The sequence below is a fragment of the Aulonocara stuartgranti genome, assembly GCF_965226115.1.
Source record: "Aulonocara stuartgranti genome assembly, chromosome: 20".
Taxonomy (NCBI): domain Eukaryota; kingdom Metazoa; phylum Chordata; class Actinopteri; order Cichliformes; family Cichlidae; genus Aulonocara; species Aulonocara stuartgranti.
In genome coordinates, this window is record NC_138956.1 from 19,889,998 (window position 1) to 19,916,643 (window position 26,646).

General features: G+C 44.5%; 1 protein-coding gene across 3 annotated transcripts in view; it reads left to right on the top strand.

Annotated features, from left to right (window-relative positions):
• Window positions 1–26,646, top strand: part of LOC309696398 (ephrin type-B receptor 2-like) — an 86,104-nt gene that overhangs the window by 56,818 nt on the left and 2,640 nt on the right. For all 3 annotated transcript variants that reach the window (XM_082517612.1, XM_082517610.1, XM_082517611.1), the window contains 11 exons: window positions 2,063–2,398; window positions 2,520–2,644; window positions 2,834–2,996; window positions 3,122–3,230; window positions 6,751–6,818; window positions 7,009–7,131; window positions 7,504–7,751; window positions 23,441–23,656; window positions 23,765–23,914; window positions 24,796–24,989; window positions 25,088–25,243. In XM_082517612.1, coding sequence (XP_082373738.1) covers window positions 2,063–2,398; window positions 2,520–2,644; window positions 2,834–2,996; window positions 3,122–3,230; window positions 6,751–6,818; window positions 7,009–7,131; window positions 7,504–7,751; window positions 23,441–23,656; window positions 23,765–23,914; window positions 24,796–24,989; window positions 25,088–25,243 — 1,888 coding nt within the window. The remainder of the gene's footprint in view (window positions 1–2,062; window positions 2,399–2,519; window positions 2,645–2,833; window positions 2,997–3,121; window positions 3,231–6,750; window positions 6,819–7,008; window positions 7,132–7,503; window positions 7,752–23,440; window positions 23,657–23,764; window positions 23,915–24,795; window positions 24,990–25,087; window positions 25,244–26,646) is intronic.

Consider the following 26,646-nt stretch of genomic DNA (forward strand, 5'->3'; position numbering starts at 1 on the left):
TTTATCTCTTCAGCTTAGTTTCCAGAGCTGTGAGCCTTTGTTTGGCAGTTTCTAAATCCTAGGTTTTGAAAACACAATTTTACCTTATTTTCATCCAGGACCTCTCTCTCATGAAACCCTTTTGCATCGATTGATATCCTTCTGGGCTTCTCTGATTTTGGCTTCCAGCTGCCCTCTCTGTGGAGAAGCTTTCTCTACCTGGATCCTTAATCTTATACCCAAGTGCTTCTAGGATTTCTGTGTCAGTCGTTTCAGTGATACTGGTAGTATGAAAGGTGCAAAGAGCAGTTTTTTTTCTACAATAATCTGATCTGATGGAGCATTGTCAATGTTCCATCACTTCATCAGTTCAATGTTCTCTCATCCCAAACGGTCATGGCAGATGGCTGCCCCTCCCTGAGCCTGGTTCTGAAGGAGGTTTCTGCCTATTAAAAGGGAGTTTTTTCTTCTCACTGTTGCCCAAGTGCTTGCTCAAAGGGGTTCATATGATTGTTTTTCTGTTTGTCTCTGTATGTATTATTGTAGGGTCTACCTTTGATTTGATTTGATTTGATATACCTTTATTAGTCCCACAAGGGGAAATTTCATAAGGCTGCCGACCTATTGCACGCAATGGCGGCGCCATCTTACCCTCCGACCATACATACATTACACAAAACATCACATGGGGAAGACAGGTCAGAGAGGTATAACAATGGAAAAATGCACCACATGAAAGATAAGGAGAAAAAAATAACTCCCCCCAAACTGAGCTCCAACAGGGAGATCAGTTTGTGAACAGAAAAAAACACCTCTGCACATAGCACATGAAAAAACTCTTAATACACCAAAGAAACACATGACAAGCAACAGGGGTGGGTAAAGGGTGAGAGACAGCCGATTTAGACAGTACATCCGGGCCTGCAGCCTGTGCGCTGGTCTCCTTGATCCACCGTCAGCATCGGAAGAGAATAAGCATCGAAGGCGTTTGGAAAGGAAGGGGGGGATGAGTGTGTGGATATCAGTGTATATGTATGTGTGTGCGTGTCCAGAGTTCAGCTGAGACAGTGTCCTTCGCTCTGCTAGGCTAAGTAAACAGTCTTCCAGCCAACCCAGGTGGCCTTCCATGGAATGGGAAGGAACAGACTAAACACAGTCGTTATCAGGGTGTTTTTGTTCGGCTCCAGCCTTGCGACCGCAGCTGGCGCCGAGAGGGTATCCGCATGAAGTGATGGTGCTTTTTACTTTAGTGCGAACAGCTCATATGAATTTCAAAGCAGTTCTATACCTTACAATATAAAGCGCCTTGAGGCAACTGGTGTTGTGATTTGGTGCTATATAAATAAAATAAAATTGAATTGAAATGGGGGTTCTCTGTGACAACACAAAGTAGTACATAATTGTGAAGTGGTATTAAAACGATACGTGGTTTTCAAAATTTCAAACAAATTGATAAGTATGGCATGCATTTGTATTCAGCCCCCTGTACTCTGATGCCCCTAAATAAAATCCAATGCAACCTATAAATACACCCCACCCCCAAAAAACCCTCCGGAAAAAGATGCAGTACTGACGCCACCATCCAATAGACCAGGGCAAACACAAACAGAATTTGGGCAAGATAGGAAGGGTAGACCCTCCCCCCACCCAATGATACTGCAATCAATTTTGTAACAACCTGCAGGAGCATAACTGATTGAATGTTCTGCCAGAGTCTACATTGATCCCCTTGAATTGAAGATTCAAAAATGAAGATTTTTAATTGTATTTAGTTTTTATTTATTTTGCAATCACAAGACATGTAATACGTTTAAAAAATATACTTTGTTTCCATTATCATCATGTAGATAATTGGGTTGTTGTTTTTTCCAGATAATGCAAATACACTAAGTGGGAATCTGGTTATCGGAACAAACAGATGTTCTATTGCTTGATGTTCTTACATGTAGTCTCTGTACTAAACCTCTAGAGCTTGCAATCCTTAGCTAGTGAGGTGCAAGCTTGAGAATAAAAAAAAAAAAAAAACTTATAACAGGCAGTAATTACTATTAGCATAATTTTCTGTTTTCCCTTTGTCTTCTAGCTGTTCCATCTGCACCACAAAATGTCATCTCCATAGTAAATGAGACTTCTCTGATACTGGAGTGGAGTCCACCAAAGGAGAGTGGTGGCCGAGAAGATGTAGTTTACAACATCATATGTAAGAGTTGTGGCAGCGGTCGCAGCGGCTGCACCCGCTGTGGTGACAACGTGCAGTTTATCCCACGTCAGCTGGGACTCACCAACACCCGAGTACATATCAGCGACCTCATGGCTCACACGCAGTACACATTTGAAATACAAGCTGTCAATGGAGTGTCTGATCAGAGTCCTTATTCACCACAGTACACGTCTGTCAACATCACCACCAACCAGGCTGGTGAGGCATGATGTTACTCTAGTGATATTTCAGTGATTTCAGTATTAACTTCTGTTTTAGTAGCTCGAATGTCTGTTAGCATGTTTTCTACACCCTTCAGATCTCTTTGTTTTTTTCTCAGCACCATCAATAGTGTCCATCATCCACCAGGTTAGCAGAACTCCTAACAGCATCACTCTGTCCTGGTCCCAGCCAGATCAGCCCAATGGTGTTATTCTGGACTATGAACTGCAGTATTATGAGAAGGTACATCAGTGCCAACTGATTGAATTAATTTCAATTCAGTTTTATTTATATAGCACCAATTTGCAAAAGCAGTCACCTCAAGGCATCTGAACCTGAAACATTTTGACTCTTAAATTGTACTCAAAAATCTTACAGTTTTAATTATAGACAGATCTGCCTGATTTAAAGTCTTTGGTGTGTGTTATTCAGAACCAAGCAGAATGGAACTCATCTCTAACGAGGAGTCAGACCAACACTGCTGTCATACGAGGTTTAAGGCCTGGAACCATATACGTGTTTCAGGTCCGGGCTCGGACTGTCGCTGGATTTGGACGCTTCAGTGGTAAAATGTACTTCCAAACCATGACTGAAGGTAGGAATCAGATTTGCTGACAAACTAAATTCAGACTTATTTCATACCCTGTGTGCTGCCTAATATATAAGTCTAAATATAAAAATTACTGACATTTTTGTGGTTTGTTGTCTTTTCACCTGTAGAAGAATATAACTCCATTATTCAAGAGAAGCTCCCCCTCATCATTGGTTCATCTGCTGCAGGGGTTGTCTTTATTATTGCCATCACTGTCGTCATAATTGTTTGTCGCAGGTGAGCCACTCTGTGTCCAGTCTGTCCCCCAGAAAATGTTCCACTCTTCACCACATTATGGTCTAAAAATCTGGACCAATTTTTTACAAAGCCACAGAAATGATACAGAAAGCACTTTATCAAAAGTGCTGATTATGAATAAAACTGCAACTTGATCCTACAGAAATACACTCAATGACTTTGACCTACAAAAACTGCATTATGTGGTGGCAACTAGGGATGGGTATCGTTTAGGTTTTATCCGATACCGGTGCCAAACCGGTACTTTTGAAACGGTACCGGTGCTTAAACGGTGCTCGAACCGGTGCTCGAACCGGTGCTTAAAGAATGGAGAACACAAAATTGGTCCAAAAACCTCTTATGTTTAGCTGTTTTTTTGTAAAAAGATAACAATGTTAGCCTTTTCTGCAGCTATAGGGCATATATGGTATCACTCTTGGCTGGAAGCAGTGCTTAAACAATGGAAAAAACACAAACTTTGTCCAAAAACCTCTCATGTTTAGCTGTTTTCCACTTTTTCTTTGGTCATTTTAGCCTTTTTGGCCAGGGTGAAGGGAGTATCTGCCATCAAACAAGAAGACAGCCGCTGTAACTATGACGGTGTTTGCTAGTTCACCTTACATGCATTAATGTAATAACGTGGTTAGCCTACTCAATGTAAATTACACACGAACAACATTAACCCTCCTGCCATCCTTTAAAAAACTCACACCCATCACCCTAGGGACCATTCTCAGCCACGCCATAAAAAGACCATATATCCATATTTTATTCCACTTTAAATTAGCCAACCTTGTAAAACTACTTCTCCCTGAAATATTCATGTAAAGTTTTAATTATATTTTCGTTGTTTTAACCCTTCAAATCCCAGTGTTATTACATGAGCGCCCTGTGTTATAAGCCCCAAAAACCAAAAAACGAAACTAAATATTTCCACAAAAAACCAGTTGAAGTAATATGTGATTGTCATTATAAGTAGGCCTTTAGATGGACCAAAGATTGGCACCAACATACATTTTGACCTGCCATTATTTTTTTTGCATTTTTTTTGCAATTTAAAAATTAAAACTTCAAGGCCCTGAGTCTTCATTGACATCCAAGAAAAGAAGAAAAAATAAAATCATATGATGATAATTTGGGGTTGAAAAATAGCGTTTATAATGGAAGTCAATGGGCAGAAAATGGTCCCCAGGGTGATGGGTGTGGGGATTTCTGCTGCTCAGCCATTTTAGGCTGATTTAAGGAATTCACACTGGAATATTAACATTGACAGGTAAAAACTATCCTGTGGCAAGTTTGGTTATATTCCACTGAACACAGTGGAAATGGCAGCCATTTAACACATAGCAGTGGCACAAAAAGGTCCCAAGAAGGCAGGAAGGTTAAGCTACTCACGCAGAGAAGAACGGCTGCTGCTACCATCATCATCCGTCATCATTTCTGCTACACTGGCAGGACTAGGGGCCAGGACTCTCCTCTTCGGGTTCTTGGGGGATGTTGCTAACTCCGGGTCCGATAACAGGCACCACTCGGTGTGAGGTCTTGCAGCAAGCTATCAAATACGGTGCATTTCTCGGCTTTTAAAAAAACGCTATGCGTCACCAGGTGTTTCATCAGATTCGAGGTGTTACCTCCTTTGCACAGTATCACCTTAAAGCACTTTTTGCAGGCTGCTGAGTTTGCATCTTTTGCTGTGAAGTACAGCCAGACTGTTGACCGCTTCGTCTGAAGTGTAGGGCCATGTTGATGGCGTCATCTACAGACCTGTTGGCTCTGTATGCAAACTGCAGGGGGTCCAGGAGGGGGGCCGTGAGGGTCTTGAGATAGGAGAGAACCAGGCGCTCAAAAGACTTCATGACCACAGATGTCAGAGCCACGGGTCTGTAGTCATTTAGTCCAGTGATCCTAGGTTTCTTGGGGACAGGGATTATGGTAGAGGACTTGAAGCAGGCAGGCACATGACATGCCTGCAGTGAGGAGTTGAAAATGCCAGAAAACACTGGGGCCAGCTCGTTTGCACAGTGTCTGAGGGTGGCAGGAGACACACCGTCTGGGCTGGGAGCTTTTCGAGCATTCAGACTCTTAAACTGCTTCCTCACACCTTCTTCAGGAATATAAAGAGTTGTGGTGGGAGGAGGTGGTGTGAAATCCTCTTTTGTGTGGGGTGAGGAGGGGGGTGTTGTAGGTGAAGTGTTTGAAGGTGGTGATGGCTCTATGGAGGGGGGAGAGGTGGGGGAATGAGTGTCCAAAGTGTCTCTATTGTTGGGGCCGTTGGAGGTGTGAAGGCTGCCTGATGGCTCGTCAAAACGGCAGTAAAAGTCGTTGAGGGTGTTGGCCAAGAGCAAGTCATCAGTGGAGTGGGGGGTTTTAGGCTTGTAGTTGGTGATATTCCTAAAACCTTTCCACACAGAGGCCGAGTCATTCTCTGAGATCTGCTGCTGGTAAACTCATCCAAGCTGTTAGAAGCAGCCTTCATTGTGTCCCAGTCTGTAGACTCCAAACACGTGCGAAGCCCCTCCACAGCCTCGTTGCTCCACAGTTTTTTGGTCCTCACGACAGGTTTGGAGAGCTTCAGCCTCTGTCTGTACGCTTCGTCTTGGGCATTTTTAATCTGCAGCTCTGCTCTAAAAGAACGTACATACCTGGGCCCACCTACTATCCTTGGAAAGGTAAAATGATTGGCTAGAATCCAAAGTGTATGACATTTCAGGGGAAAAAAAGCACTGAAATAAATCACGGAAATGTGCGCTGCTTTCTGGTCTGGTTACTACCGTTTATGTCAGAACCGGTGCTATAATGGCACCGGATACCGGTACCCATCCCTAGTGGCAACATGCAATTTAGTGTAAAATTATGTATTTAATTAAGAAGCGTCTGTTCTTCTTTAAGTTGCTTGAAGACGTTTCGCCTCTCATCTGAGAAGCTTCTTCAGTTCTAGGGTCAAATGGTGGAGAGTCCCAGATTTAAGCCCTATGGGAGTGTGCCCCCAAGAGGGACCATGGACCCCCTAATGATCCTCTACCTGATCACACGAGCCGAGGTGTGAAAACAGGTGTAGGTCACAATCAGCCAAGGTTTCGGGTGAACTCATTGTGAAACCTAGTCCCACCCTATCATGTGATTTTCTGAGGATTTCCTGGGTTCAGAAGGCCCAGGATTTTCTTTCCAGCTCCTTAGACTACAATGACCTGGTTGACTAAGAACCTTCACAGACATATTTAATTGAAAGCCAATTATGGGCTTCTTTGTAGTGGACAGTTTTAAATAGGGTAGAAACACACGGTTTGTTTGTTTTTCTGGAGTAGTTCAAAGTCAAGACTTGACTATGTCAGGTCATGATTATATACTTAGTAAACATATATTTTATGTTGTCTTTGTCATGCATCAGTCTTTATTGTACACCATATAGTATAGTATAGCCTGTGCTCTGTTTTGTTTAATAGTTTATGTTATTAGTAGATTTAGTTTTTGTTTTCGAGTTGATGGATCTACATGCAGACTTTTTTGTATTTGTTTCCAGCAAAAGAAATTCTGACAGACCAGAATCTGAATATACAGACAAACTCCAACATTACACCAGTGGTCACAGTATGTACCTTTTTCTGAAAGTTGTTGACATTAAGACTGATAGCCATTAGTGCTGTATTTTATGAAATTAATGTTTTTTCAAGATTGGATGTGGCAAAAAATGACAGAAAGAAATCAAGTTTCCCTGTGTCTTCACGATTCAGTTTTTGCATATATATCTGTTGCTGTTTCTTCTATTTTTCTGTTGAAGTGTCACCGGGAATGAAGATCTACATTGACCCCTTCACATATGAAGATCCCAATGAAGCGGTTAGAGAGTTTGCTAAGGAAATTGACATTTCCTGTGTAAAGATTGAACAAGTGATTGGAGCAGGTAAAACAAAGAGATGCCTTAGAAAGGAAACGATATTAGGTGTAAGTAAAGACAGGCAGTGATTGGTGAGGTTTATGATACTTAGTACGTCAGAATGTGACTGTCTTGACCTTTATTAGTATATTAATTGTCTATTCAAAGAAGGTAATATTAAAGGTTTCTTTATCAAAGGTTAGATTAAGAAGTCACTGTACTGTTGTGACAGTGCTTGGAACTAAAATCAACTTAAACATAGCTTTTCTGCCTAATTGTTCTCTATCATGTCTGCCTAGATTACAGCAGTTTACAAAAACTTTGATAGTTACAGAAGATGATACAAAATGAATATATTATAATACATTACATGTCATTTACCTACTGTAAACCTGATAGGAGAGTTTGGAGAAGTGTGCAGTGGAAACCTCCGACAGCCTGGGAAAAGGGAGATATTGGTGGCCATCAAGACTTTAAAGGCAGGGTACACTGAACGCCAGAGGAGGGACTTTTTGAGTGAAGCATCTATCATGGGTCAGTTTGATCATCCCAACATCATCCATCTGGAGGGAGTGGTTACCAAGAGCAGCCCTGTAATGATCATCACTGAATTCATGGAGAATGGATCCCTTGACTCATTTCTCAGGGTAAAAGAGACACTGTACAATTCAATACAAGTATAGTAGTACGCACGTGTGTGTGTGTGTAGGTGTGTGTGTGTGTGTGTCATTACTGTACTAAAAAAAGAAGGAAACAGGGAAAAAAAAGTAACAATAATATGCAAATGAGGGTGGTTACTCGTCAGATGTCACCGAGCTTAAATTCTTCCATGTATTTTTTATTATATCTGTGGATTGCCATTTTCAGCTTGTTGTCCACTTCTCACACATTTCAGCTTTAAAATTTTGGTCAAGAGGTTTTAAAGTCCATCCATTTTCTTTTGTTTGTATGGGGCATCACATTTCCAAGCAACACAAGTAAAGATAAATCTCTCCAGAGTCTCCTTGGTCTGCCCCAGGGCCGGCCTCCTTCTGGTGGTTCGAAAGAACTCACACCAGAAGCGCCCAGGAGGCATCCTCGTCAGGTGCTCAAACCACCTCAACTGGCTCCTTTCAATGTGGAGGAGTAGCAGCTTTATTCTGAGCCCCTCTCCAATGACTGAACTCTTCATCCTATCTCTAAGGAACAGCCACCCTTCTGAGAAATGTAACTTCTAAAACTAGTATGTGCAACCTAAGGTCAGTGTTGGGAAGGTTACTTTTAAAATGTATTCCACTACAGATTACAGAATACATGTCCCAAAATGTATTTTGTAATGTATTCCGTTACGTTACTCAATGAGAGTAACGTATTCTGAATACTTTGGAATACTTAATACACCATCATGCTTTTTACAGAATCAGAATCAGAAAGGGTTTTATTGCCAAATGTTGAGCGGGTTTACAACATTAGGAAATTGCTGCGGTGCTTCAGTGCAAACATACTGTTATAAATTAAGCTTAAATAGACATGAAAATAAAAATGAGAATAAGAATTAAAAGTGCTAAGTAGATAGATAGATAGATATATACATGATATATACATGAGTGCAGGTGGTGATCAATGCCAAACATGGAATGATGCAGTGAACACAGCGTAGGGTCATGTGTTAGTGGTGGGAACAGTCATACGGTTATTGTTCATGTGTTCAACAGCAGAGGGGAAGAAACTGTTCTTATGGCAAGAGGTTCTGGTGCGAATGGACCGGAGCCTCCTGCCTGAGGGGAGCAGGTCAAACAGACTGTGTCCAGGGTGAGAAGGGTCAGCTGAGATCCGAGCTGCACGCCCCAGTGTCCTGGAGGTGTACAGGTCCTGCAGAGATGGGAGTCTGCAGCCAATCACCTTCTCAGCAGAGCGCACAACACGCTGCAGTCTCTGTTTGTCCCTGATAGTGGCTCCAGCGTACCACACGGTGATGGAGGAGGTGAGGATGGACTCGATGATTGCAGTGTAGAATTGCATCATCGTCCGTGTTGGCAGGTTGAATTTCTTCAGCTGCCTCAGGAAGTACATCCTCTGCTGGGCTTTCTTAATGACGAAGGTGATGGTGGGCACCCACTTCAGGTCCTGGGTGATGGTGGTACCCAGGAAGCGGCATGAGTCCACAGAGGTGATGGGGGTGTCAGTCAGGATGATGGGGGGGAGTGGGGCTGTGTGCTTCCTGAAGTCCACAATAATCTCCACTGTCTTCTGGGCATTCAGCACCAGGTTGTTGTGGCTGCACCAAGACACCAGACGTTCAACCTCCCTCCTGTAGGCAGACTCATCCCCGTCCTAGATGAGTCCAATAACGGTGGTGTCATCTGCAAACTTGATTAGCTTGACAGACTGGTGGGTGGAGGTGCAGCAGTTAGTATACAGGGAGAAGAGCAGGGGAGAAAGAACACAGCCCTGAGGGGAGCCGGTGCTGATGGTCCGGGAGTCCAAGACATTCTTTCCCAGCCTCACATGCTGTTTCCTGTCCATCAGGAAGTCAGTGATCCACCGGCAGATGGGATCAGGCACATTCATCTGGGAAAGCTTGCCTCGGAGATGGTCTGGAAGGATGGTATTGAAGGCAGAGCTGAAGTCCACAAACAGGATCCTGGCGTAGGTTCCTGGGGAGTCCAGATGCTGCAGGATGAAGTGTAGGGCCATGTTGATGGCGTCATCTACAGACCTGTTGGCTCTGTATGCAAACTGCAGGGGGTCCAGGAGGGGGGCCGTGAGGGTCTTGAGATAGGAGAGAACCAGGCGCTCAAAAGACTTCATGACCACAGATGTCAGAGCCACGGGTCTGTAGTCATTTAGTCCAGTGATCCTAGGTTTCTTGGGGACAGGGATTATGGTAGAGGACTTGAAGCAGGCAGGCACATGACATGCCTGCAGTGAGGAGTTGAAAATGCCAGAAAACACTGGGGCCAGCTCGTTTGCACAGTGTCTGAGGGTGGCAGGAGACACACCGTCTGGGCTGGGAGCTTTTCGAGCATTCAGACTCTTAAACTGCTTCCTCACACCTTCTTCAGGAATATAAAGAGTTGTGGTGGGAGGAGGTGGTGTGAAATCCTCTTTTGTGTGGGGTGAGGAGGGGGGTGTTGTAGGTGAAGTGTTTGAAGGTGGTGATGGCTCTATGGAGGGGGGAGAGGTGGGGGAATGAGTGTCCAAAGTGTCTCTATTGTTGGGGCCGTTGGAGGTGTGAAGGCTGCCTGATGGCTCGTCAAAACGGCAGTAAAAGTCGTTGAGGGTGTTGGCCAAGAGCAAGTCATCAGTGGAGTGGGGGGTTTTAGGCTTGTAGTTGGTGATATTCCTAAAACCTTTCCACACAGAGGCCGAGTCATTCTCTGAGATCTGCTGCTGGTAAACTCATCCAAGCTGTTAGAAGCAGCCTTCATTGTGTCCCAGTCTGTAGACTCCAAACACGTGCGAAGCCCCTCCACAGCCTCGTTGCTCCACAGTTTTTTGGTCCTCACGACAGGTTTGGAGAGCTTCAGCCTCTGTCTGTACGCGGGGATTAGGTGGATCATGACTGTCTTGTTTCTTTATGTTGTTATGGGTTTTTAAGAATCACAGTCTACTCCGAGGTAACTCCCGTTGCTCTCTAGCTCCCCCTACAGTCTAGGAGTATTAACAACATAAAACATGATACTAGGCAAATAAGGATTTGTTGTTATCATTACGTCTTCCTTTTTTTTCAACAATAAAATAACATACCTACTTTCACAAACATAAACAGTCTCTATTTGTTTTTTACTTGTTAAACCAGGCTTTATCAAAGTAACGTTAACAACACAACTAGTTTTCAACAATTATGGTCCATTCAACACTAGTAACCAAACATAGTGAAACTTGCATAGATACTATGACATCATCTTCCAAACAACATGTCAACACATTACATCTGTTCGATCAGTCTCATAGGTGGCTTTACTTGTCTTACAGATCTTCTCAGTGTTTGTTCTTGTGTATGTGTAGGTGTTTCAGGTGATAGTGTCTCATGTGTGTGTTGGGGTTGTTCAGCAGCCTCCAACCTCTGCTCCACTACTACTGGTCCCTTAATAAGATCTCGGCGATTTCTTCGCAGCATAGCTCCATCTTCTGTCTGAATGATGTATGATCGTGGCTGATCTTTCCTTAGAACAGTCGCTTTCTGTGCCCATGCGTTGGATTTGTCTTTGAATCTCACTTGATCCCCAGCATGCAGTTCAGGTAGGTGTTTTGTTCCTCTGTCATAATAGAACTTCTGCTTTGCTTTTTGTTGCTCCTTAAACTTCTTCACGCTGTTTCCCTCTTTTGTTTTAAGCAGATTATCCTGAATGGGCAGGTTTGATCTCAGGCGTCGTCCCATAAGAAGCTGTGCTGGTGACATACCACACTCAAGTGGCGTTGTGCGGTATACTAGCAGGCTTTGGTAGAAGTCAGCACCACTGTCTCTCGCCTTACTCATCAGCCTCTTCACTGTTTGGACGGACTTTTCCACTAGTCCATTAGATTGTGGGTAGTGCGGGCTTGATGTTGTGTGAACAAAGTCCCATTCTTTGGCAAACTGTCCAAACCTAATATTGGAGAATTGTGGTCCATTGTCTGTGAACACTTCACTTGGCACACCGTGTCGTGCAAATACAGCTTTCATAGAGGTGATTACAGCCTCTGCTGTTGTTGTTTGCAGTCTACATACTTCCGGATACAAAGAGTAGTAGTCTGTGACCACAATATAGTCCTTTCCTCCAGACACAAAGAGGTCAGCCCCCACTTTCTGATATGGTCGGTCTGGCACTGGGTGCGGCTTTAGTGGCTCGGCAGGATTGCTTGCTTGATATGTCAGACATGTTGAACAGTTCGACACTTCATTTGTCACATCCTGATTAATCCGTGGCCAGTACATCACCTCACGTGCTCTCCTTTTACATTTTTCCATGCCTAGATGCCCTACGTGTATCTTTTTGAGCATCTCTCCTCGCAGGCTCTTTGGGATGACAATTTTACTTCCCTTGAACACCACATCATGCACTACAGACAGTTCTGCTCTGCAGTTCCAGTACTCTTGAATAACAGGTGAGCAGTTTTGCTTACAGCTGGGCCATCCATCTATGATGGTTTTGCGCAGTGCTTGTAACGTTCCATCTTTGCTTGTCTCCGTTCTGATGAGCTCCATCTTCCCTTCTGCAACAGGAAGTGCACTTGTGACCATGCTCACATATGCTCTTACATCATCATCCATCTTGGCGTTCGCTGGCTCATTCGGATCAACAGCTCGGGATAATGTGTCAGCTGTGTACATCAACTTGCCAGGTGTGTACATCACGTTAAGCGTGTAACGTTGCAGCCGGATCATCATTTTTTGGATTCTCAGTGGACAGTCATTTAGTGGTTTTTGGAACAATGCTATCAGTGGCTTGTGGTCAGTTTCAACACTGATGGCCTGCCCAGACACAAACTGGTGAAATCTCTCACAGGCGTACGTTATGCTGAGCAGTTCTTTTTCAATCTGTGCATATCTTGTCTCTGCGTCTGTCATGGATCGCGATGCATATGCAACAGGCTGCCACTCATCATACTTCTGCAGAAGAACAGCTCCAAGCCCACTCTGTGATGCATCTGATGAGATCTTAATAGGTCTCATTGGATCATAAAACTTCAGAACTGGTTCCTTTGTAAGCAGATCTTTCAAGTCACGCCATGCTTTCTCATGTTCATGATTCCACTCCCATTCGATTCTCTTTTCACTCTGCACATCTTTCTTGCATTGCGGCCTCGGCATGTTTTCAATTGCAGACACCTTTTGAGGATCTGGTCTGATGCCTTCACTGCTCAGGATATCTCCAACGAATGTCAGTTCCTTCGCCCCAAGCTGACATTTCTCTTTGTTCAGCTTCAGATTGGCTTTTCTGGTTGCTTCAAGAACATTTCTCAGTCTCATGTCATGTTCAGCTTTTGTGCTACCCCACACAATGATGTCATCCATTGACGTGTCGACTCCCTCCAGGTGTTCATAGATCATGTGTATTGTTTTGTGATACACCTCAGGTGCTGAAGCAATGCCAAACGGCAGTCGCCGGAATCTGTACCTGCCAAATGGGCTGTTGAACGTGCACAGTTTTGAACTTGCTTCGTCCAGCTTCAGTTGCCAAAATCCTGATGAAGCATCTAGCTTGCTAAAGTACTTCGCTTTTGCAAACTGTGACATTATCTCTTCTCTTGTAGGTAGTTTGAAATGTTCTCTCTTTATTGCTCTATTCAGATCTCTAGGATCCATGCAAACTCTGAGCTTTCCAGTCTTTTTCTCCACAATAACAAGAGAACTCACCCACTCCGTTGGTTCATCGATCTTTTCAATCACTTCCAGGTTTTCCATCCTGTCCAACTCAGCTTTCAGTGGCTTTTGTAGAGCAAATGGTACTTTGCGGCATGGATGAATGACTGGTGTTACACTTTCATTGACTCTGATTGTGTGTTCTCCAGCAAGGCAAACAAGTCCCTGAAATAGGTCACCATATTCCTTCATCAACTCATTATAGTCCATGTCATCATCAGTTTCCACAACGAGCACTCTTTTCACTAGGTTCAGACTCTCACAGGCATGTAACCCTAGTATAGGCTGCACAGTCTTCGGTACCACAATGAATGTTAGCGTGTGCTCCTTGTCTTTGTGTGTCACTTTAACCATGCATTTTCCTTTCACAGGTATTTCTGCACCTGAGTATCCACTCACTTTCACCTTCGTTGCATGCATTTTAGGTCTAGGTCTGATTTTCTTGAACTCTGCTTCTGATATGACATTCACTTGAGCTCCAGTATCCAGCTTGACTGTCATGAGTGTGTCATTCACAGTGTCATTATCCAGTCCTTTTCACCTGTCTTATTGTCTGTCACTGCAGCTACATAGAGTTCCTCTGTGTCTTCTTCATCCACAGTATGGACTGCACTTTGTTTCAGGGTTTGAGCTTTGCAGCACCTAGCATAATGGTTATTTTTGTTACATGTATTGCATCTTTTCCCATATGCTGGACATTTTTTAGGAGGATGTTGCATTCCGCAGCGACCACAAGTCTTTTCTTTTCTGTCCCTGTTTGCTGGCGATTTCAATTGCAGTTTCATTTCAGCTGCAGCACTCTCCTTTTTGACTCTGTGTGTGTTCTTATTCACAGCATCCACTCTGCAGCTGTCACTAAGCAGTTCTTTAGCTTGTGCCCTCACTGTTTCAGCTGCTCTGCACAGTGTTAATGCTTTTTCCAGGTCAAGATTTTCCTCTCTCAGTAGCCTCTCTCTCAGACCGTTGTCTGGAATCCCGCACACAAGTCTGTCTTTTATCAAAGAGTCTGTCAGTCCTCCAAATTCACATGTTTTACTCCTGTTCTGCAGCTCTGTGACATACTGATCTATTGTCTCCCCTGTCTTCTGTACACATGTGAAGAATCTGTGCCTCTCAAATGTCACATTTCTCTTAGGTATGCAGTAAGCCTCAAACTTCTCCATTATTTTATTCAGCTTCATTCCGTCACCATCAGTAAACGTGAAGTTATTATAGACTTCCAGTGCCTTATCACCCACTATATGCAAAAACACTGACGCTTGCTTTTTATCACTTGCCTCGTCAAGTCCAATTGCTGATAGGTACAACGTGAAACGTTGCTTAAATCTTCTCCAATTTTCAGCCACATTTCCAGTCAACTGAAGAATCGGTGGTGGGTGTAAGCCGTCCATGCTTTCACTGCGTTCACTGCTAAGCTGATCCGTCGGTACTGCTATATTGTAGTCCGTTACCTTTCTTCAACTCCATCTTCTGACACCATGTCTTCTTTATGTTGTTATGGGTTCTTAAGAATGACACCATTACTTGAAGAGAAGGTATTTTATCGAACTGTGGTTCACATGTAAACAAAGCTTCGCCATCACAGTCTACTCCGAGGTAACTCCCGTTGCTCTCTAGCTCCCCCTACAGTCTAGGAGTATTAACAACATAAAACATGATACTAGGCAAATAAGGATTTGCTGTTATCATTACAATGACGTGGTCAGAAAGTCCGAGTGAAGCGCGGGGCACCGCACGATAGGCGCCGCTGATCGTGCTGTAACAGCGGTCTAATGTCCTCTCCTCTCTGGTCGGGCATTTAATATACTGCTTGTATTTGGGAAGCTCATGGCTCAGATTGCTCTTGGGGACTTTAACAAAGCCAATGATGAGAGAGTCCGGGAATGTCCGCTCCATGTGCAGTATCTGCTCCGCGAGTGCGCACTGAGCTGCCTGCGCATCCGCATCTGGCGGGATGTAAACAGCGGCCAGGATGAATGAAGCAAACTCCCGCGGAGAATAAAACGGTTTGCAGTGAATAAAAAGGTATTCCAGAGAGGAAGAGCAGTGCTGAGCAATCACTGTTACATCTGTGCACCAGCCACTATTAATGTAGAAGCAGACACCTCCACCTTTGGTCTTACCAGAGAGAGAGGCCTGCCGGTCCGCGCGCAGCAGATGAAAGCCCTCAAGCTTGAGCGCGCTGTCCGGGATGTCCTCACAGAGCCACGACTCCGTAAAACATAAGACACAGGAGGAGGCAAAGTCTCTGTTCATGCTTCTCATCAGGGCCAGCTCGTCTATTTTATTCCTGAGTGAGCGTACATTGGAAAGGAAGATCCCAGGAAGAGCAGTTCGCAGTCCACGTCTCCTCAGACGCACGAGTGCGCCGGCTCGCTTACCTCTCTTTCGGCGTCTCACTTTCCTGATCAGAGTCTGCAGTAAATCTGCCGCAGATGCGACAAATATTGGAAGTAAATCCACAGGTGTTGTAGTCCTGTAGTTAAGAAGCTCTTCTCTGGTATAAGAATATCCAGAGGAGTGCCCAGACACAGAAGTTATGCACAAAAACAAAACAGAAGTAACGCACTGAAGCACCAGGGCATCCATACGCGGCGCCATCTTGGATCATCTACAACTACATGTGTACTATTGCTGTGTGATTTATTACTATTACTGAAGGTCCGCTGCTCCGAAGCGTAGTAAAGAGACTTCTGGCTAATACGGCGGGTTCCGTGTCGGGCTCGTAGTCGAAAAATAGCTTTACTTTGTTGTCTGGGTCAACTTTGCTTGCGAGAGACAGAGAGAGGCGAGAGACAGAGAGAGGCATTGAAAGGCTGCTCCAACTGAACTTATTGTTTCGGAGGAAAACATGAACACGGTGTACAGTCGAGTCTTAATAGTGTACTTACAACTGGGCTCGTCAGGCACTCTTCTTGGCTGCAGTGGTTATTATTATATTTACATGCTTCCAGCTCCAGCTCTCGATAACAACTCCCTCCTCTTGCTCACAGACACATAACGTGTATGGCAGTCCATTCTCCCTGCAGCACAAACTACACTGTCTATGATGCTACATTCTTTAGAGCTATGCCTGTAGCATTCTGCCTATTAGCTTAGCACAACAACAACAACAAAAAGGCGCAGAGAGAGAGCATCACCCTGTAACCATGGCAACCGTAACGCTGCTGCCTGGAGCAACAGAACATAGCTGTCAAACAAAACCCAAACAGTCCTGACCCGCCAAAATATGAAACAGGAAAGTACCGCCGTGTAATCCATTTATTTCAACAAAGTGACTGTATTCTAAATACCTCCTTTTTAAACGGTAACTGTAATGGAATACATATTTTGTATTTTAAATACATAACGACGGTACATGTATATTTAAATACGTAACGGCGGTACATGTATTCCGTTACTCCCCAACAATGCCTAAGGTCAGAAGCACCCCACTCGCACTCTACACAATGTGAATACAGTACCCGCCTGAGTCATCTGACGGTCACTTCAGCTTCAAGGTAGACAGAAAGTGTTGTTCCATGGCCTCACAAACTCTTCCCACACCTGAGTATTTGCTTCATTTTTTCCTACCAGTGCTCATCAGTTGCCTCTGAAGTCCCACAGGCTAACCTTCTACAACTTGATGGCTCCCTTCATCTCCAATGCCCACTATCTGGTTTGAGGATTACAACCCTGACAGGCACCAACCACCTTGTTTCACACAGCTCCTTGCAGCAACCTTAGCAACACACGTGCAGAATATGGTTCATTTGGACTCAATGTCAAGTTCTGCTGGAGGTGGGAGTTGAAGATCTGCTGTACCAGGGTCTCTGCCAGGCATTCCCAGCATTCCCATTCCCTCCACAACATGTTTGGGTGTACTAGGTCCAGAATCCTCTCCCCCACTACCTGATCCAGCTCACTACCAGGTCGTGATGAGATGGCAGCTCAGCTCCCGTCTATTAGCCAATTATCCAGAACATATATCTCTGGCCTAGGGTGTCTTGGTGCCACGTGCACCTAGACACATCCTTATGTTTAAACATGGTCTACGTTATGGACAAACTGTGATTTGCACAGAAGTCCAAACACGAAACACCACTTAAGTCCAAATCAGACAGGTCGTTGTTCTTGATCAGCTCCCTCCAGTTCTCTAGTTCAGTAGGACAACAGAGTCACCAAATGGAGCACCCTCAATCATCCCAGTCAGTGACTGTAAGAAGGTTGGGTTATAATAATAACAATACTATTTATAAGAATAATAATATCTGTTGTTTGGCACATAAGTGCAAATGACAGTCAGGACCTATCCCCTGAACCAAAGTGTCTCAAAAGTGAAAAGAATACCAAGAGCAACTCTAGACTGGAACAGAGTCCAATCCCCAGGAGGCTGGTTCCAGAGCTCAATGCTTGCCTTAATGTGAGCCCAACCTGTATCTCTCAACCTCTTGAACCTCTTGAACCTTGAACCTCCTTTCCCACCAGGAAGGGTTTGATGTTTCACGTCTTAATAGCTAGCCTTGATAGGCAGGAATCAGACTGCCATCCACTTTTGGGTGGCTGTAGCTCAGGAGGTCGACCAGGTCATCTGCTCATCAGAAGATTCGTGGTTTGATCTCTGGCTCCCCCAGTCTGTCATGCCAAATAACCTTGGGCAAGTCCGAGTGCTCTGGGAGAGTAGAAAAGCGGTATATTTTTCCCCCTCGTTGTATATTGGTTTCTCTTCTTCTTACTTTTGCACCTTTGTGGTCCTGCTACCCAATTTTGCTGTGCAAGAAATTGCACAATGACAAAAAAAAGCTCTAAGTCTCTAAGTCTAAGTCTATATAAGAATCAGTCCATATACCATTTACACTGCATCTCCTGGTGCATGTTGTTTCTTCTTATCTGCTAATTGTCTTATCTGCTTGAACAAAATGGTGCCGGTGAGGTCGGCTGCCGTGCTGGATGCTCTGCCCCAACTTCTCCACTTTTTGCAGTTTTTCGTCACTTTTTGCTATATCTGCCATAATCTTGCATGGGCATCATGCAAAACACACAAATTTGCTACAGCAGAGACACTTTGGTTTCTATTGGTCTACAATACACAAACATTTCACCATGTTTAACTCCGGACCCAACCTGGCCAAAGGAGATCCTGAGAGAGAACAAAGGACGCGACCCTAAGCGACGGCCTCGAGGTAAAAGAGCCAGCATCAGGAACAGGCTACGGGCTCGCGCACACCGCGCACCCATGCCCAGTATCCTGCTAGCCAATGTTCAATCCATCGAGAACAAGCTTGATGACCTCAGAGCCAGAATCAAGTTCCAGAGAGACATTCGGGACTGCAACCTCCTCTGCTTCACCGAGACTTGGCTGAACCCAGCGATACCAGACCACGCCGTGCAGCCGACGAGGTTCTTTCCGGTTTACCACATGGACAGGACAATGGAGTCGGGGAAGAAAAGAGGTGGTGGAGTGTGTTTGATGGTGAACAACAGATGGTGCGACAGCACAAACATCTCCCCACTCACACGCTCTTGCTCGCCCAATCTGGAGCTTTTGATCGTTAAATGTCGCCCTTTCTATCTCCCTCGGGAATTCACTACGGTCATTGCCTGCACTGTTTACATTCCACCTCACGCGGACTCGGACACTGCCTTATGTGAGCTACATGAGGCTCTCACACATCAACAAACACTCCACCAAGATGCCGCACTCATTGTTATGGGAGATTTTAACAGAGTGAATCTCAAACGGACATTTCTCAACCTTCACCAGCACATCAACTGCCCCACCCGGGGCACTAGGACATTAGACCACTGCTACACCCCGTTCAAGAACTGTTACAAGGCTCAGCCCCTGCCGGCATTTGGAAAATCGGACCATGCCGCCATCTTCCTCATGCCTGCTTACAAACAAAGGCTAAAGCAGCAACCACCAATCAGGAGGGAGGTCGCTCGCTGGACGGACCAATCAGTGGCGCTGCAGGACACACTGGATGACGCAGACTGGGACATGTTTTGGCGCAGCTCTGATGACATCAACATATTTACGGAAGCGGTTGTGGGATTTATCGGGAAACTAGCAGACGACACAGCAGAAAGAACTATCATCCGAACGTTTCCCAACCAGAAGCCGTGGGTGGATAAAAACATCCGCGACGCTCTGAGATCACGCACCGCTGCCTACAATGAAGGGCTCGTCTCCGGTAATATGGACCTATACAAGGCTGCGTCCTACAACGTACGCAGCGCGGTCAGAAAGGCAAAGCGGAGCTACGGGGAAAAACTAAAGTCACAACTACGACAGTGCGACTCCAGGAGCCTGTGGAAAGGACTGCGGACTATAACGGACTATAAACGACCAGCTTCTTCAATGATGAATGCCGATGCTTCACTGGCTGATGAGCTGAACACGTTTTATGCTCGCTTTGACACTGCAGCAATTAAAACAACAAACGGCTGTGCGCGCTCGGAGTGCACCAGTGAAGAAAATGCATTTGTCATCACAGAGCATGCCGTGAGGAACACCTTCAGGAGGGTGAACACCAGGAAGGCAGCAGGACCAGATGCAATCCCTGGCCGGGTCCTTAGAGCCTGCGCTGACCAGCTAGCACTGGTGTTCACGGAGATCTTCAACCTCTCCCTGGCCCAAGCTGTGGTTCCCACGTGCTTCAAACAGTCCATTATTGTTCCTGTTCCAAAGAAACAACAGCCCGCTTGCCACAATGACTACCGTCCAGTAGCACTGACTTCAATTGTGATGAAGTGTTTTGAAAGACTGGTGAGAGATCACATCACTTCTTCACTTCCTGCCACCATCAACTCACTTCAGTTTGCTTACCGGACTAATCGTTCCACAGACGATGCCATATCTCACCTGCTCCACACATCCCTGAGTCACCTGGACACTGGCAGAGGGAATTATGTTAGGATGCTGTTCGTGGATTACAGTTCAGCATTCAACACAATAATTCCCTCTAAGCTTTTCACCAAGTTGACGGATCTAGGACTCAGCTCGTCACTGTGTCAGTGGATCCTCAACTTCCTCACAGACAGACCCCAATCAGTGAGGGTGGGAAAACAAGTCTCCCCCTCCATCTCACTCAGCACTAGAGTGCCTCAGGGCTGTGTTTTAAGCCCCCTGCTGTACTCACTGTACACTTATGACTGTGTAGCCACATCAGACATCACCTCCATTGTCAAGTTTGCTGACGACACTGCTGTTGTGGGCCTGATCTCCGACAACATTGAGACGGCCTACCTGGAGGAGATTAGGAACCTGGAGACCTGGTGCCAGGAGAATAACCTCCTCCTAAACATCAGCAAGACTAAGGAGCTGATCGTGGACTTCACTACAAAGCAGACGAGGAATTACAAACCCCTCATCATCAGTGGCACGCCAGTGGAGAGAGTGGACAGTTTCCGATACCTGGGTGTCCACATCACTCAGGACCTGTCATGGTCCTGCCACATCAACTCCCTGGTTAAGAAAGCCCGTCAGTGTCTCTTCTTCCTCAGAAGACTTAGAAAAAAGAAAAAAAAAGAAGACTTAGAGACCACTGCCACTGAAGGTGCTCAAGAACTTCTACTCCTGCACCATCGAGAGCGTCCTGACGGCAAACATCTGCACCTGGTTTGGGAACAGCACCAAGCAGGACAGACGAGATCTGCAAAGAGTGGTGCGCTCAGCCGAACGCATCATTCAATCAGAGCTCCCTGACCTGCTGTCCATCTACACCAAGCGGTGCAAGTCCAAAGCTAGGAAGATTATGATGGACCTCTCCCATCCCAACAATGGACTCTTCTCACTGTTGAGGTCTGGGAAGCGCTTCCGCTCCCTTAAGGCCAAAACAGAGAGAATGAGGAGGAGCTTCTTCCCCCAGGCTATTCGGGGCCTGAACCAGGTGTAGGACTGGACTCTCCCACACACGTCACTATAAGACTGGACTCTCACACACATCACCACACGCACCACCACACATTTCCTATAATCCTATAATTCCTATAATTTATAATCTTTATAAACTTTATAATCTCTTCTGAAATTTGCACATTCTTTACTGTAAATTCCTAAGTTCATTTGTAAATTTTTGTAGTAAACTGTAATTGTAAATATTGTAAAACTTTTCTTCTGTCATTTAATGGTCGGGCATTGTACAGCTACAAGCATTTCACCCCCATGTCATACTGTGTATGGTTGTGTGTGTGTGACAAATAAAATTTGAATTTGAATTTGATAATGGAGACCATGAGGTGTGTTTTGTGGTGTGTGTGTGTGTGTGCTAGAGCTGACCTTGCCATGTTACTTTACGTGGCTGTCAAAACATGATTGTACTACCAATTAAGCATATTAGGTGATGTGCATCTCTGAGAAGGGGTGTGGTCTAATGACATCAACACCCTATATCAGGTGTGCATAATTATTAGGCAACTTCCTTTCCTTTGGCAAAATGGGTCAAAAGAAGGCCTTGACAGGCTCAGAAAAGTCAAAAATAGTGAGATATCTTGCAGAGGGATGCAGCAGTCTCAAAATTGCAAAGCTTCTGAAGCGTGATCATCGAACAATCAAGCGTTTCATTCAAAATAGTCAACAGGGTCGCAAGAAGCGTGTGGAAAAACCAAGGCGCAAAATAACTGCCCATGAACTGAGAAAAGTCAAGCGTGCAGCTGCCAAGATGCCACTTGCCACCAGTTTGGCCATATTTCAGAGCTGCAACATCACTGGAGTGCCCAAAAGCACAAGGTGTGCAATACTCAGAGACATGGCCAAGGAAAGAAAGGCTGAAAGACGACCACCACTGAACAAGACACACAAGCTGAAACGTCAAGACTGGGCCAAGAAATATCTCAAGACTGGTTTTTCTAAGGTTTTATGGACTGATGAAATGAGAGTGAGTCTTGATGGGCCAGATGGATGGGCCCGTGGCTGGATTGGTAAAGGGCAGAGAGCTCCAGTCCGACTCAGACGCCAGCAAGGTGGAGGTGGAGTACTGGTTTGGGCTGGTATCATCAAAGATGAGCTTGTGGGGCCTTTTCGGGTTGAGGATGGAGTCAAGCTCAACTCCCAGTCCTACTGCCAGTTTCTGGAAGACACCTTCTTCAAGCAGTGGTACAGGAAGACGTCTGCATCCTTCAAGAAAAACATGATTTTCATGCAGGACAATGCTCCATCACACGCGTCCAAGTACTCCACAGCGTGGCTGGCAAGAAAGGGTATAAAAGAAGAAAAACTAATGACATGGCCACCTTGTTCACCTGATCTGAACCCCATTGAGAACCTGTGGTCCATCATAAAATGTGAGATTTACAACGAGGGAAAACAGTACACCTCTCTGAACAGTGTCTGGGAGGCTGTGGTTGCTGCTGCACGCAATGTTGATGGTGAACAGATCAAAACACTGACATAATCCATGGATGGCAGGCTTTTGAGTGTCCTTGCAAAGAAAGGTGGCTATATTGGTCGCTGATTTGTTTTTGTTTTGTTTTTGAATGTCAGAAATGTATATTTGTGAATGTGGAGATGTTATATTGGTTTCACTGGTAAAAATAAATAATTGAAATGGGTATATATTTGTTTTTTGTTAAGTTGCCTAATAATTATGCACAGTAATAGTCACCTGCACACACAGATACCCCCCTAAAATAGCTAAAACTAAAAACAACTAAAAACTACTTCCAAAAACATTCAGCTTTGATATTAATGAGTTTTTTTGGGTTCATTGAGAACATGGTTGTTGTTCAATAATAAAATTATTCCTCAAAAATACAACTTGCCTAATAATTCTGCACTCCCTGTAGAACCTGGTACCCTGGTACTCTCTTTTTCAAGAGAATTTGTACAGTTTAATATCTGAAAAAGGCTGCACATGGAAGCAGGCAGAGTGGTTGAGACATAATGCTCAGACATTTATCCAAAAGAGTCCAGTGTTTTTTTCCAATTAGTTTTATAACAACCTGTGATGTTTGGAGAGTCAGCACATGTGATTTTTGTGGAGTGAATTTACATTAATTTACACTAATTTGATGTTGTTTTCTTGAAAGCAAAATGATGGCCAGTTCACAGTGATACAGCTGGTGGGAATGTTGCGCGGCATTGCAGCAGGAATGAAATACTTGTGTGACATGAACTATGTCCATCGAGACCTGGCAGCGAGGAACATCTTGGTCAACAGCAACCTAGTGTGCAAAGTGTCTGACTTTGGCCTGTCACGTTTCCTTGAAGAGGATACTTCAGACCCCACTTACACCAGTGCTCTGGTGAGTCCTTATCAGTGACTATGGAGACCTTCATTCAGTACATTTCATTTATAATACTTCAAATTGTATTATAAATTCTGTCATAAATGAACTTCTTCTTCTTCTTAGGGGGGAAAGATTCCCATCAGGTGGACAGCACCAGAGGCCATTCAGTACAGGAAGTTCACCTCCTCAAGTGACTGCTGGAGCTATGGCATAGTCATGTGGGAGGTGATGTCATATGGAGAGAGGCCCTACTGGGACATGAGTAATCAAGATGTGAGTAAAGCCCTTTAAAATTACTGGTATTTGTGTTTAAGATAAACAATGATAAACTGCCAGGTAGTGGTAGTTGTTCCCTTGGGCTTAGCAGTTTCAGTTAAGTAGTTTCAATTTACTGCCAAAAGAATGTGATAACGGCCCATTATTGCTTCTGTAGTCAGTCAGAGAAAATCTTTTGTGACTGAAATTGTACCCTGAAATCAGCACGTCGCAGAGAAATGAGAAATGTGAACGAACTAAATAAACCTTGATGCACACTACTTACTCCTGAAAAACAACCCCATCGCTCCGCCACCAAATTTTAAGCTTTGACACAATACAGTTAGATAAGTACTGTTCTCATGGCAATTGCTCAAACCAGAGGCATCCATCAGATTGCCAGATGGAGACACGTGATTTGTCACTCCAGAAAACACATCTCCACTACTCTAGAGTCTGGTGGTGGCGTGCTGTAGGCCTCTGGATCCGATGCTGTTTTCAAACCCATGAAGCTCTCTATGCACTGTTGTTGAGCTAATCTGAAGGCCACGTGAAGTTTGGAGGTCTGTAATGATTTACTCTGTCCATAAAGGTGGTGACCTCCGTGGCAACCTCATACTACACAGTGTTAAACATGTCCATGTCCCAACTTATTTGAGATTCCAAATGGCTCTTTTTCTTAAAATAGTACATTTTCTCAGTTTAAACATTTGCTATGAGAATAATATATCAGTTTATCAGATTTGCAAGTCATTTCTTTTTTCTTTTTAAATCCTGTCCTGTTTGTCAGCTTTTTGCAATCAGAATTATGATCTGAATGCATTCAGTTTTTATTTACATTTTGCACCTTATTCCAAGACTTTTGTTTTAACCATGAGTTTTCATGCAAATTGTTTTAGGTAATCAATGCCATAGAGCAGGACTACAGGTTGCCACCCCCTATGGATTGTCCTAGTGCACTACATCAGCTAATGCTTGACTGCTGGCAGAAAGATCGCAACAACCGACCCAAATTCAGCCAGATTGTCAGCACACTGGATAAGATGATCCGCAATCCCAACAGCCTGAAGGCCATGACACCATTGTCATCAAGGTATGACAGGAAGAACAATTATTTCACGCTGAGAGTTGCTGACACCCAATCATCTTTTTAACTTCTAGTTCTTTTGTCTTTTTCTATCCACCATTTAGTGTTCATTTAGCTCTGCTTGATCGCAGCACTCCAGATTTCTCCTCTTTCAGCACCATCGATGAGTGGCTGGATGCCATAAAAATGGGCCAGTACAAGGAGAATTTCACCAGTGAAGGCTTCACCAGCTTTGATGTGGTGTCTCAAATGACCATGGAGTATGTTAGATACTTTTCTTATATCAAAAACAGAGGTCTCACGTGCACACACTAGCTGATGAGTTAGAATGCGGCAACAATGGGGAAGTGTAAGGATTTGAGTGAGGGAAACCTTGGACCTTGCCATCTATGTGGATATTACTACCTACTACCTACCTAAGCATTGTTGCAGACCATGTACACAAACTGTACACCCTACTTTGATCTTAAGTGATCTTAAATGGGCCAGACCAGTGAAACTACATTATAAATGTTGTTACTCGTTAAGTTACTGTGGACTCATTAATAGTTGAAAAATAGTATCTCACCTGTCATTTCAGTGTTTAACTGTTAGTAATTGCTTTAATGTAATCTGAAAGAAACAGAAACGTATTCACGGAAACAGTATTCCCTAATGGCTATGGCCTCTTTCAGCGGGAAAATATGCCCTGCCGCAAAGGAAAAATGGTTCAGAAAAGTTGGGACTTAAAGAATCTGTTGCTAATCTCTTTGTGCCAGATACAACAGCGTGCATTCAGGGACCTACTGATGTCTCCATGCCTTGATGGTGTTTGTAGTCAAACTTGGCACTGCTCATGTTGGTACTGGTCTAAGAATCCTTGTGTACTGCTCTGCCAACCAGGAGCTGTCGCTTTGGCTCTGTGGTGTTATTTCCAATACCTTTCTCAGGTGTCCTTACATATTGACTCATGTGTCTACTCAGCTTGGTTGAGATGAGCTTCCATGTTGTGGAGAAGCAGGTATTCAGGCAGTTGTTCTATGATGTCATACCATTATGGGGATCGCGAAGGATCCCCATAATGGTATGACATGACGGTTTGGAGAGTAAGGCTGAAGAAGCTCGTTGATATAAGTGGAGGCCTCTCTTTATAAAGACATAAAAGTAAGAGTGAGGATTCTAAACTGATATATAATAATAATAATTAAAGATATGGTAATAAAATTATGAGGCTTTGCCAACAAAAATTAAAATAAGCACTTAATATTTGCCACCATGTTAAATGGCCTGTATTTTGTATAGCGTTTTACTAGTCCCTAAGGACCCCAAAGCGCTTTACACATCCAGTCATCCACCCATTCACACACAGGTGATGGCAAGCTACATTGTAGCCACAGCCACCCTGGGGCGCACTGACAGAGGCGAGGCTGCCAGACACTGGCGCCACCGCCAAGGACTGCCCAAGGACACAACGACCGAGACTGTCCAAGCCAGGGCTCGAACCGGCAACCTTCCGATTACAAGGCGAACTCCCTCTTGAGCCACAATCGCCCCTCATGGACCATGGGCCTTAAACTTCCAAAGAAATCAAACATGAGCATGTCTATTAGGCTGTCCAAACTTTCAGGGGTAAGACTTGGATCTCACAGGTCAGCAACATGAGCAGGACTGAACTTATCTTTTT